This window comes from Poecilia reticulata, linkage group LG4 (genome assembly GCF_000633615.1).
Source record: "Poecilia reticulata strain Guanapo linkage group LG4, Guppy_female_1.0+MT, whole genome shotgun sequence".
Classification (NCBI taxonomy): Eukaryota; Metazoa; Chordata; class Actinopteri; order Cyprinodontiformes; family Poeciliidae; genus Poecilia; species Poecilia reticulata.
In genome coordinates this window covers 22674788-22688950 of record NC_024334.1, presented here as the reverse complement: position 1 = coordinate 22688950, position 14163 = coordinate 22674788, and the positions used below count along the sequence as shown (strand labels likewise).

At 39.5% G+C, this 14163-nt stretch overlaps 1 protein-coding gene across 1 annotated transcript in view; it reads right to left on the bottom strand.

The window, feature by feature from the left end:
• Positions 1-14163, bottom strand: part of hcn2b (hyperpolarization activated cyclic nucleotide-gated potassium channel 2b) — a 44631-nt gene that overhangs the window by 19745 nt on the left and 10723 nt on the right. The window contains exon 4 of the mRNA XM_008407211.2: positions 6274-6492. Coding sequence (XP_008405433.1) covers positions 6274-6492 — 219 coding nt within the window. The remainder of the gene's footprint in view (positions 1-6273; positions 6493-14163) is intronic.

Sequence of the window (14163 nt, the reverse complement as noted above, 5' to 3'; positions counted from 1 at the left end):
TGTGTGTGTGTGTGTGTGTGTGTGTGTGTGTGTGTGTGTGTGTGTGTGTGTGTGTGTGTGTGTGCGTGGGTGTGCGTGTGTGTGTGTGTGTGTTTGTTTGTCTGTGAGGAAATTTCCTGGAATTTTAACTGAATTGTCTAATTGATTGAATAATTTAGGATGAATCGTATTAATAAATACACACAAAACAGAGTTTCTTTCAAAGAAATCTAGAAAAAACATTGGTGTGGGAGGATCGGCTTCCCTCTGGATGAGCTGCAACTGCCTGATTTATTTTATACTTAGACCAGTGAAGACACAGTTACATTAATCCAACCTACTGAAAACAAAAACATGCCTCAGTTTTCTCTTCTTCAGTTTTGACAGGAAATTCTTATTCATGTTATGTTTTCAAGGTAATATGAAGATGATTTAGTAACAGACTTTATGGAGTTGAGGTTTATGTGTGAACTTTATGTGATTGGAAAAATGCTACCCCTAGCGAAGCATGACGTTGGAAGTTTGATCCCGTGGGAATGCTTTTCCCACGAAAATAACTCTGAGAAGAAAACATGATCAAATACATGATAAAAAGGTGTAGCTGTAAAAAAAATGTGAGATTTCATACAGAGTATGGTGTCATAAATGCTGCAAGTGAGAAACATTTGCGTAAAGTAAGTTTTTCTAGAGGGAGTCAGACAATATTCAGATGCTGATTATTAGTGTCAAGGTAAGTCACAGTTTTAAAACCTCCATATGTAAAGTGATTTTATTTTGATTTCGCCAATAAAACTCTAACATATTTTAAAATTGTTTTTGCAATACATTTGCTTAAAATGCTATTTTTGTTGTTGCAATACATTTGCTTAAAATGCTATTTTTGTTAATGTTGTGTGATTCAGTTTTTAAAATTTTACTCTGATTGATTATTTACAACATCCTTCACTTAAACTCAGTGGAAAGTAAACATTTGAACTACTTCCAAATAATTGTTTTGGAGCCGTTTTTAGTGAAGAGTTCAGATGCAAGCTAAAATCAGTGAACCTTTGATCAAAACGGGAGATGACAAAGCAATCAATAAAACCTAACCCAGGTCCCTTTGAGGTTCAGGGCTTCTGGGGGAAAAAAAACAAAGCTACAACTTCTAAATTAAAATTGTAAGCGTCCAGGAAAAGTGAAACAGTGTTCATCTTCATCAAGGAAGGCCCCGGGGGACCCGAGTCTCCCGTCTCAACTATGAAGGGGAGAGGAGTGTGATGGGGGAGTGGAAGCAGGAGTGCAGTTATGTAATGGCTAATGCCCCCTGTCCATGTGTGGTGTCCCTGGCAGCTGGTGTACTGCCCAACAGCGCAAGGGCAAAGTGACAGATGAAACAGGAAAGGGCTGGTGGCCTGGAGATGGAGAAATTTATCAGGGAGGAAACTGGTCTCCTCTACAGGGAGAGGATGACAGAGGGACAATAAGGTTTGCTAATTGTAGCACCATTATTTCTGTAGCACTACTTCAGAATGTCACTTTAACACAAACAAGAGATAAGTGCCATTACCTGCAAACTTTATAACAGCCCTTGCAGCAAATGTGCCCCATAATTGTTACTGGACAAAAACAAATCTTTACTTTGTCAAAAATAAAATATCAATGCCATATTGTCATAGTAAAATAAGTAAATAGTAGAACAATTTGCATATCCATAAAGGTCTTTAGATAAGACAGCTGAAAAGAATCAACAGAACCTATTATATTAAGTTGAATTTTTATAAAGAATTTTCCTAGTCAAGGTTTTATTGTGAAAATTGTTAAAAGGTAAAGCTCTGAGACAAAAAATTAAATTCACAGAATAACATATTTATACAGAACTCAAGGAAGATTCTGACCATCTGGAGCTGTGCTTTCAGTTCATATCATATGCAGTAAAATGAACTAATTAGTGTTTCATGGGTGAAAACCAGCTGGGAAACCACCACTGAAGGAAAGGCAGCGAACAAAGGCCATGAGCTAAATTATGAAAAGAGTCATATTCACTACCTGATATTTAGTGGTGATTTAGTCAGTCTTTCTTTTCTGGTAGACAAAATTTGAGCAAAAGCTAAATAATTTAAAACTTTGATAATGCGATTAGGGAAACTAGCTCATGCATAAGCCCAGCGCAGAACACAAAACTTAAACCTCAATACCAAGGAAAAAGTGAAAAGAGTGACAGAAAACTAGTGCTATAAATTATGTAATTAACTTAAGAGATTAGCTTTTAATTCAGACCAAAATCTAAACCTATTAAGGAATAAGAGGAAGTTACTGAAATGAGTTGTTAATAGTTTTAACAGTTTTAACAAAAGTTAGGAAGATAAGGATTAAAGCTAGGTTTCATAAAAGAAAAAAAAAATAAAGACATTTTCAGTAACACTTTATTTGAAGTGCCAACTTTGCATGATTTTGTAAATAATGACAAATTAATGCAAAGTTGGCATTTTTAATGGACTTTCAATGCAACTTTTAGAGCAACTTTGCATTGAAAGTGTCATTATTTACCGAATGACACTTTATGACAACCGTCATAAACATTCATAAAGACTTCTTCATGTTAATGACAGGTGTTATGTCATGGTTATGACAGTGTCAGGTCAGTGTTATGCACACCCCTTCAAATAAAGTATTACCATATTTTCTTCTAAATTAAAAAAAAGTTGTGAAAGTAGTCAAGGAATTAAAAAAAACAAAAAAAACATGGTTGGAAATCTTCGACCTTGTTTCTCTTTCCGTTCTGATCACAAACTAACCATGTAAATCGGGAATCTGACTCTGAAAAAGTAGGAAACCTTTGGACTTGTTTGCTCCACAGGGAACCTCAGAAATCCTCTCATTCTTTCACCCGGAGGCTCGGAGCCTGAGATGATGGTAACTATCACATCTGTTATTACATTTCTGTCTTAACATGGCTCACAACGCCGACTGTTTACTTTATGTTGAGTCAACACACGTCCGCACTGTCATTAGTATTTACACTAACTGTATGTAATGAATCTGTTTCCCCGCAAAGTTCAGTTCCAATCCAGATCCGTTCGGCGTGCCATTCATAGTCGGTTAACGATGGACGAAAACAGCCATGGGGCATCGAGGATCAATAGGTTCGAGAATGACTTGTGCCGGTTCATTCTCCTTGCAGGATGCATAGACAGGAACCGACGGCTGTGTACGTCACAGCGCTGACAGAGGAGAGCCTCAAGAAACCGACAGAAAACAGACACCGGCTCGGAGTCAGCAGCTCTTTCGCCCTTCCTTTCCATTTTCTCTCGAGTCTTTATTAAACACAGAACTCTGCCTACAGCAGGAGGACCTCCTATTAGGCTTACAGCCCTAATGTCAAAGTGTTCAAGTGGAAAGCAATTATACTGCTATTGTACAGTAAGTTTTTTTGTCCTCGCTCACACAATAAAGCCAAGGGAAGGTTTCAAAAATGGATTAACTGGCATAGTGACAGAAAAGCTATGAAATTAAAGAAATAGTGAGCATTCTTCAAGTGCAGTTTAGGCACTGTGATGATAAATGTAAAACAAATCTGCCATTCAGAAATACTGCATGCGATGTATGGAGAGAATATGAAAATTAAAGTCAGGAACTTTTAAAATATCCCTTGACCACACAAAGTTTCTAGAGCTAATTAGTTCTAATATATGCAATATATGCAATGCTATATTACAAGTGGGTAAAGTGAAAATGTAAAATGAAAGGGGAAGTTAGGTTTAAAGGTTTAAAGCAGGATTCCTGAGACTGTTTCGAGAAATCATGATGTATTTGTGACTCTGGTTTCTTTCCTGAAAGTCAGAGTCGAGAAGCTGGTGGTAAACAAACCAAAAACTGCCTCCAGGTTTGCAGGTGGCACCTTTTTTTAAAATAATGTCATTTTATGATTTTCTGTGAATTGAACTGTGGGAATTTAATGTTTGTCTTTGACTCAAACCAAAAGGAGGATTACAGGAACGATTAGTGATAATTGTTAATGAGGTTTTTATAAATGTGCTTTGTCTTTGACCTGCGTCATCTAGAGTTCTGCTCAGAAGTTTACATACACTCATCCTGCGAATGAATTATTCATTTGTTTTGGTTTTTTTATTATTAATTTGAGCCAATATGTCTTCAGGGTGAAATGGTTAAAAAAAAGAAAGAAGTAAAAACATGGAGGAAAAATTTGATGAATTAGTTGAAATTCATTTGACATAAACTGATATTTTATCTCTCATATAGATGGAAAGGATCTGTTAAATAGGTTGGTTCCCATGTTTACCCAGCTTTTAATCATAGTCCTTACATTTTCAACAGGATTAAGGTAAGCGATTAGGAAGTGGGGTTGGAGAAGTGCTTAGTTTGTCAATTTGTTTAATTCCAAAACCAGTTGAAAAGTTTTTCTGTCCTGTTAGAACAGCAAACTGCAGTACATTTTTATTTTTATTTTAATTTACGATGGATGGCTACATTCACAGTATTAGACTGCACTTCAAATCAACAGGTAGATAGTTGTAACTTGGACACAGTCGGACAAATAAACATCAAAAATACATTTGAAACTGATAATCAGGCTTTTGGAAAAGCCTTGACCTCAGTCCTGTTAAAATATGGTGAGTTGTGTTTAAAAGATGGATCCACGGCAGGAAAGCAGCCAATTAAAATCAACTATCGTAAATTTTTTTTGCCAAGACTTTAAACATACGTCCAGGCTACATTTGTAGCTACAAAAAGCACCAGTTTTTCACAGTTTGCTTCAGCAATTTAACCAGATAAAACTGGAGGCGTATGTAAATATTTGGATATGTACACGATTCTTAATTTTAAGAGTTGATGAGCCTGAATTTCATGCCATTCCTCCTAATGAGGAGTATTACAAGTACCTCTGATCACAACTATATCATGCTTATAAATGTTATACAATATAAACATTGGTTATCTGTTTATTTTGAAAACCAGCCCAGCCACTGGAGCCAGTACTGCATTTAAACGTTACAGTGGAAGCGGGGTTATATCATAACCTTAAAAAGGAAAACGATTTCGCCGCAGACTGACTTGAACACGATGCACCATCAATCAAGAACCACAAAATGAGGAGAATAAATCTACAGCATGATTACAATTCAGAGAGACAGGATATAATTGAGCTTTTTAGGGTTCAGAGGAAGGAACCTGTTGTTCTGATGTGTTTGCTTGACGTGCAGACGGGACACACTGCAGGATCTCCACATCACCCGGGATCTGAGGGAGCTAACAAGTCACAGAACACCCCTGGCACAGCGGGGCTATGAAGCAGAAGCTCGGCCCCCTTTTCCAGCCTGCAGACGCCACAAGCTTTGATCTTCTGCTGTACAAAGAGGCCAGATGTGCGCTGGTCCGGCGCGATGCAGACATGAATATCGGACTAATGGAGCAGATGCTGTTTCCATCCAAGTCCATTGGTATCAAATAAACTATTCTTTCTATTCATATCAAATGCCACAACTTTATTCACACTGTTGGGCAAATAAACAGAAAGTAATGTCTTCATAGAGGCAAACGGGGGCAGTACTGAGAGGGTTACAGCCTGATCCGCATCCTAAGTAATATACAAACTGACTGCAGTAAAAAGTTGTTTTTATTTCTCACAAAGAAACTAATTACAGCTTAGTATTAGTTCAGACATTGGCCGGTTTTGAGAAATATCTTCACCATGAGCGAATGAATAATTGGATAGAACAATCCCAACAGCAAATGGCTGGAGAATAACATTCCTAATCTCTTGGTATATGACTCCCTTTTTCAATTTTTGTTCATTCTATACCCTGTTTGGATCAGATTGCTCTTATAAGACAGATCATGATGTCTGATCAGGCCAAAAGACATTACTTGATGGAGTTATTTAATCACATTTCTTATAGAAAACTATGAGAAAAACAGAGAAATTGCTTTAAATTGTCCAAGCAGGAACAAAATGTCCCACCTGGTTGATATGCAATGTCGAAGGCAGCTAGAGACGACAAACGGTACATATATATGAAATCCGGAAGGGGAAAAAATTAACAGCCCCTGATATTAAGTATGTAGGCTATATTTACCCAGAATACCCTGCAGATGAAATAAAGTTACATCTGCTTTGATTACAAAATATGAAAGCAACCTAGGCAAAACTGGCGCTTTTTGTTTTTTTTAGTAACGTCTCTTTGAGTTTCTAATAGTGAGGCTCTGTGCTGAATCTTTGCTCTTAAGTGTTAACCTAAACACAAACACATGGGTCGCTTGAGATGCTAGGTAACTGATTTGCAGCAGCATCCCTACCTTTTCCTGGTACTGCCGCCTCGATGAATCCAGAGACTGGATGAGGGCGGTTGCGTGGCCAATAAACATGGCATAGCAGGTCGCTCCCACAATCATACTGAGCATGGTCAGCCAGATGTCCGACATGCTCTCTGGGGCTTGCCTGCCGTATCCAATGCACAGCATGTGGCTCATGGCCTTGAAGAGGGCGAAGGAGTAGAGCTCGCTCCATGAGTCGTTCTGTTGGAGAGCGGGGAGAAGCTGGTTAGAGGTAAGTAGGTGCGTTTTTTTTTGGTTTTAAGTCAGGAGAGCCAATCTGATGAGGCGTCGTACTTTTATTCCCTAGCGGGGAAGCAGCAGCAGCAGCATGTACAAGTGTGACTGAAGTGGTGAAAGAGAGGATGTATTAGGAAATGGAGAGGTTTTATGGGCGAGAAATTCCTGGCGAAGTCTGTAGCTCTGCGTCTGCCGAGTGGTTCGGGTTTCTTAGAGGGTCTAATCATCGTCACTAAGCAGCATTGCCTCTTCCCGGCCGAGAAAGAGGACGTGAAAAGAGAGTTGTTAATGAGGAGTCTGCGCTGGCTTCTCTGTTTCTCCTTTGATTGGTTCTCGGACACTCAGCCGGCCCTAATTCTCTGATGCTGGACTCATTAGACAGCCCTTCACTGACACCCCACTTTCCCTCCTTAAACAGCTGCTGTGGGCAAACCGCCTGAAGGTGACCTACGTGCACGAAGGGTGATCCCTCAAAAAACTCGCAAGCCCTGAAGCCACTGTTTGATCGGGTAGATTCTTATCTGATTTGTGTTTCTCCAGCTTAATTTGCATTGAATTTGAGATTCAAATGGGCTCGGTTTTGAAGAGGGGAGGAGGAAAATATGTTTTGCAGAGGTGCTAATGGTTGAAAATTACCATTTAGTAAAGTGATCTGAGATGAAGTGAGGAAATAAAAAAATAAAAAATTAGATTTCTGTAAAACACACAAAAAATATATAAATAGTGGTATGTTTTGAGCCTTGAAGCTGAGTGACTCATCCTGGTATTGTAAAATAGAAAGTTAGAATTAAAAGCATAATAATAAACACAACATTAGTTTCTGTTACTCTATCTGTACATTTGTTTTGTTTTACAGTGCTGCTATTTTCAGACACAATTTGGGCACCCTGCACCAGACTGAGGCTCACTTAGACTAACATGGGTTGGGAAAAGATGAAAAACTGCTATCAGGATGCTGCAACACCGCAGGTGGATAAATGTCAGGATTAGGAACCTTTCACACCGAGAGAAGGCACAGAAATATGCTTCCTGATTCAATCGGCTAAATCCGTCTGTCTCTGTTTCAGACGTTGTGATTTTCCTGTCCAGCACTGGATTTAAGAGCAAAGTGCAGGCACAAATAAGTGCACAGTAATTAAATGAATGTTTTTGTTCCACTGGGATCTGATTTAAATTTACCAAACATGACATGCAACATAAATGAAAGAGAGCAATGCAGAATGATGCAACCTTTTAGCAAAAAAAATAAAAAAATAAAAAATTCCTCCTCCTGGAGCTTTTTCATACCGTCTCTTGTGTCAACCACAAACTTAAAGTGGCAAACCAACACAAAGTAGCAGGAATGCTGTCTGTGGATAAAATCCAACACTTTAAAACACCATCTCCAAAGTGACTCGTGTTGGAGGCAGCATCATCTTGTAGGGATTTTTTTTTGTGTGTTGTTGTTTTGAAAATAAATAAAAGTTGGTGGGGAACTGCTACTGTACATCTTTACACCGCAGCAGGAATTTTTACTTTTACTTCAGCTAATTAATGCAGTTAAGACAGATTCCAGAAAAAGATTGTACAAACGTACCGCTGACAGTTCAAAGGTTAATTCTTCTTGTCGTTTTTTTTCTTTTGTATTTCTAGAAAACGTTTTTTTATGGTCACCAAGGCTGGCATTTCGAAAACATTAAGATTTCTTTCTCAGTTTTGTAGAACAGCGTCACATGAAAACAAAAATCTTCTCTGACATCGCCTTACTTCCAAGGTTAGCTCGTTACAAACACAGCAAGGATTAGATCGTTTGGAATATTTTCCACTGCCAGGCACTATGGTCGCAATTGTGAACAATTTAATCGATAACTGATGATTTGCCTTCTGGAAAGCAGTCCCTTATTAATTCTCAGCAGCACAACAAATATACATATGCAGATTTTTTCTGAAGTCTTCATTTACCTGTTACAGTTTGATTATAAAACTCTATAGGGGAGAAACTCTCCTAGCAGAATAAAGCAGCTGAAGAGTCCCTTAGCGTCTAAGTTTGAGTTAACAGCTGATTAAAACCGACAGATTGCACAGCTGTCTCTTACTGTAGGAAATTACAATCTTCAGAGTAACACAATAAGCTAATTCTACAGAGATACTACCTTGTGTGAAGGCGGGGGGAGCGAGGAGGCAGAAAAAAGCAAATGAAATTAGTTCTTGTGTTCCATTTTATTTGCTATCGGTCTTCACTGAGCTGCACAGATGATAGCTAATTGTACATAATACATTTAGGGAAGAACACAAAGGGACTCTGGGACATGGATAATGCATGGCGCAGTTGGGTAGTGACTGTAGGTGCACGCCGGCCCGCTCGTCTGGGTGGAGGCTCTTCCGCTCTCTGAATCTATCTGCTTATGTCGGTATGCGACTGTGTGCTTGCTCCGAGTTACGGTGGGCAGCGTTTCACTCTCAGTGTCTAAAACCGACACGGGGAGTTTGTTTTACTTCAAAGGACACACATTTAGAATTTTAATATGTAAACATCCATTAAAAAAATAGCTTGTTTAGATTCATGATTTATTGCCACTGGGTCCATGTTTGAGTTTATAATTCAAAACTAAATGGGAACAGCATCTTCAGATAGCTTGCTGTCTGCTGGAGTGTGTTGGAAATTAAGAAGGTTGCACAGAACAAAATAAAAATTACTTTGATTTAAGCATCACAGTAATAACTTGGTGTCACTTTGAGTGTCCAACATAAATATTAAACTAATGAGAAAAACACAATGATATTGTGATATAGTGCATTTTAAAACTATCCATAAGCCTTGACTTTGATGCATATACTTATGCATATTTTGTAAGTAAACCAACAGAAAGTTGTGCTTAATTGTGAAGTGGAAGGAATGGCATACATAATTTTATTATTAATTTTGTGAATATGAAAGCTGAAATCCGTTGCATGCATCTGTTCTAACTCGTGACATTACTTTGTAGAAACGATTGGCGGGCATGTGGTTTATTTGTGTGCTGTCCAATCAAATTTCAGTATCTACACGTTGCCATGGTACAACCTGCCTACATTCAGTAAGCAATATAGCAGCAGAATAGTTCTTTTAATCACGGACCCATGTGGTCACTCGGGACCCATTTAAATACCCGGTCTGAATGATGCATTTGGAGCACGAGGCTTGAAATCCAGTGTTATATGAGATGCATGTTGTTTTATAACTTAACCGTGATTATAACTTCACCATTGTCCACCTTTCTGCTGTGTTCCTGGTTCCTCATAAAGCTGATTGTTCACTAACGTTCTCTAACAAAAGAACGTTAAAAAGAAACGTTTTTTTTCTGTTGGAAATGTGGTGATACGTCTAACCAGTAATACAAACAGAAAAAAATATTCAACTTAATAGATTGTTATTGTATAGATAACAAAATGGTAACAGCCTGAACTGAAATTATCTGATATATATACTCACATTTGTTGCGCTTGGTGAGGTTTGATCACATTTAAAAACAGACTTTTTTTTATATCGCTCAGCTTGCTGCATTATACAGCTTCACATCTGTTTAAGCCCTGAAGGGTTCAAGACTGACAAATAACCCAGCAGCTGCCATTTTGTGTACTTTCAGCAAAATGTAGTTTCGCCCAGGCAAGTGGGACTATTTGTAGTCCAGATTAAAAAACAAACAAAAAAAAAACAGCTTCAAAGGTTTAATCTTGCACAAACAGAGGTTTTCCTATAAAGTAAACTGTTTAATATGAGTTCTCGGGTTATATAGGCTGTAACTTCTGCCTTGTAAAGGGTTAAATACCAAACACAGAAGTGGAAAATAGTTAGCTGAAGTGCAACCATGGCCATTTTTTTTTTGATGATGATGATGATGATGATGATGTAAGCTGCAACCAATATGATTTAAACTCAAAGCGTCTTTTCAAATATGGTTGTGCCAAGAATGAAGAAGACCTTTCCTTTTCCACTGCAGAAAATCTCTCCAGAGATGAAAAGGTTGATAAGCTGATAGGTAAATTTCACTGTGGGACAATAAAGTGTCTGATCTGAAAACCCCCCCACAAATAATCACTTTTTACCATTGCAATCAAAGATAGTCTATTATAGCGCCTGACCATGTGGTATGCATGATGTTCACCAGATGGAAAAACTCTACTGAGTCAGCAGTTCTGCTGAATAGATCACTGCCTTCTCCTGTGTTCTCTGTAGATTCAGAATATCATTAAGGACGCGTCAAACCCTGAACATAAAATTTACCTTCTATAGGCAACAACAGGCATTGTAGAGCACAACAAAATTGGACTGGTGTCCTTAGTGATAAATAAATAAATAAATAAATAAATAAATAAATAAAGTTCCAATCAGACCTTACAGTGCAGCAGATAAGCTCCTAATTAATTATCATTTATGTAATCCATGACTTATCTAAACACATTTAGGGTCCAATCATTTAGTTTGGCTCGCTGGGTTGCACTGCTGCACCTTACAGCAGGGAAAGCACCCAGCATTTCAGAAGTCGGTCTTAAACTACAGTATCATTGTTATCTGGCAGATCCTGGCCAGATAACAATGGTGGCCGTTTGCACAAACCCACAGCAACACCTTCAAAAACAGACCTTACACTTTCTACTTATTCACACAAACCCTGTCAGATCACCTCAGAAACCGAATAAAGCGAGGATGTTCTTACTAACTTTGAAAGCCTGAGAGTGTTTTTTAAAGTGCATCTCTGGGTGACTGAATAAAACATTAATGCATAAACAAATTAGCTGTTACAACAACTCTTCTTCTTCCAATGCAGTAAAATAAGTTGAATTCTAAGTGGAGTGTACAGATAGGAGGAGGACTGGGGGGTGGGGGGGTACAGCAGCTTTATTCTAATGTCACCAACTGAGCAGCCAATAAGCCTGAGGTATTGTTGACCGGGGGCGAGGGGGGGGGGCGGGGTGACTCCACCTGTCATCATGCACATAATACAGAGTCACTTTCGTAACAGACCATGGAGATCCGCTTTGTTGTGATGACTGAGCTGTTGAATCCTGCATGTTCATATAATGTTTACAAGTCAACAGTTGCTTCTCAAAGTGTTAAGAGGCCGATGTTCACACATTACAGAAAGCTCCAAAGTTGCACGTAGCAAAAAAAAGACATGCCAAGCAAGCCACCACAGGGCTGCGGAGAGAGCCTAAGAAAGGAAACACGGGTTTGAGCCCATCAAATGTCCAGCAGAGGCAGACGATCGGCCTGAGGTGAACCATAAGGACCACAGGGAGACAGGAAGAGGAAGTAGAAAACCGTTGGCGATTTTTACAACACTGAATTCTATTGGTCTGTTACACAAAGTCCCAATAAAAACCTTGATGTTTGAAGTCATAAAATGTGGAAAAAATGTTTCAGTGGTTATAAGTATTTTTGTAAGGAGCTACATGCGCTGCTGCAGATAAAGTGCTTGCACCATTTACTGACATTTGGCACGCAAATGTCACCGAGCCGTGTGGAAGCTGACCCTTCTCTGATACCGGGAAACCGCCACATCGGCAAAACATAATACTGAAAGTGGAGTTGAATACCAATCGGAATCGGGTACGAACACAGCCACATGAACAGAGACGACATTGTCAGATTCTAACGCACGAGGCTTGTAAAAGGACAACACGGGGAAGAAGAAAGTGGCATGAAATCTATTCTGAATTTGGTTTTCCAGACAAACCAAGAGCCAAAGTCAACAATCTGACAATGGCATTGTACAGAGTTGGAAGCGATGTACTCCATTTTGCCATACACATGGAGGAGAAAAACCCCCAGATGGATTGACAGAGATGCAATGATGATATACTTCAAGGTCAGTGAGCGAGCATGCAGACACGCGTGCTACGTCACAGGAAGTCTCTCGTTTTCTTTTGTACAAACTGTGGGTAACACACCTATCCAAATAAGCATTTTTATGTCATAGGATTAAGCAACCTGATTGTGTTGAATCTATGTGCCAAAATAAGGAGACTGGGAATTAGCAAATAGGACGTTGGGATAACGGAGTCAGGCAGCTGTGAAAATAGTCTGGATCTGACAAAAGCTACAGAGGAGGAATTATCCTGACTGATTCACTTCAATTATATGAGGATTCTAGTTGCAGAAATGAACAGAAAAAGGCCATTATTCTATTCCAGATGATGCTCAAAGTAACTATTTCCAATTACAGCCCTGAGATTTCTCTTTTGATCATTTATTTCCAACGTGTGCTCTCTGCCGTTAATATTATCTTAACCAAAGTTTTTCCAAGGTTTTCCCTGTGTCTAGTCATCACTTCTGACCGATTCCCTGTCCCTTGTAGAAAAACAAAATAATTTCCACAGCATAATGCTGACATTGCCTGTATGCATGTTGATAATGAAACAGTTGAATCCAGTTATTAATTTGTGGGGTGCACTGTATTTTACCGAGAAGAAATGTCATGTTTGTACTGTCTCAACTCTAAAAGTATAACGATTTCTATTTTCTGCCTGCGTAGCTTTTTCGTTCCATGATAAACTCTCCGAATGCTACAAACCCACGGGCACGTCATGCAGGTGTGTACGGGTTCGCACGTCCCGACTTTAAGCTGGCCTCCAGCCACGTCAGCCATCAGCTTCCAATCTGCTACCTCGGAGGCAGAATGACAAATCTGACAGAGTGCCGTTTAAGTCACAAATGTTAAAGTCAAAAACAACTCCGGAGGCTTTGCAGTTTTTGCACTCTCGTTTGCATTCGCGTCAACATTTGCAATTCGTGTGTTTTTATGTGTCCAGTGGCACGTGAGGTCAAGCAGGACACATGGGGAGTCTATGGTGACGTTCTGCTGGTTGACTGGAGCTTTTTTAGTTTTTGATGAAATGGACAAAAACAGAAATGTTAACTGAGAAACTGCCTGTTCAAGAGATGAATTAGTGCCACTAACTCTCATATTAATGTTTTTAATGTTTTTCATCAGTTACGGCTCAAGCTAAAAGCTTTTCAAGTAACTAAAAAAGTGTATCTATCYATCTCTGTGTAATACTTCTGAAGGAAAGCCTTGTGTGGACATGGCCAAACACACAGCTTCAAGAAAAGCTCTTCTTCAGCATCTCCTCTCTAAAAAGAGAGCAGGACTGCTCTCTTTTTAGAGGGAGCAGTCCTGCACACACGTGTGTGCGTGTGTGTGCGTGCGTGCGTGCGTGCGTGTGTGCGTGCGTGTGTGTGTGCGTGTGTGCATGTGTGTGATTGTGTGTGTGTGTGTGTGCGTGTTGTTACGACTGACGGCGTACAGTTGATTATAAATGGTGCGTGTGTGCGTGCGTGTGTGTGTGCGTGTGTGCATGTGTGTGATTGTGTGTGTGTGTGTGTGCGTGTTGTTACGACTGACGGCGTACAGTTGATTATAAATGAGTCGGCAGGTGCCCGTCCCTGATTGATTGATTCCAAGAAGACGACGGAGATGTCCCATTGGCTGCTTTCCGGAGGGGACGGACATAAAAGACGCTGACGCGGACTTCCTGTGTTCCATCCTCGACTCATCTCCACCGGCCACACCCTTTGCCTTTGTTTATCTGTGTTAGAGTTCTGGAGTGTAGGAGTGAGTTGCCGTTTATGTTTCCTTAGTTTTCTCATGTTTTTCTTAGGTTAGGAAGGTAAGT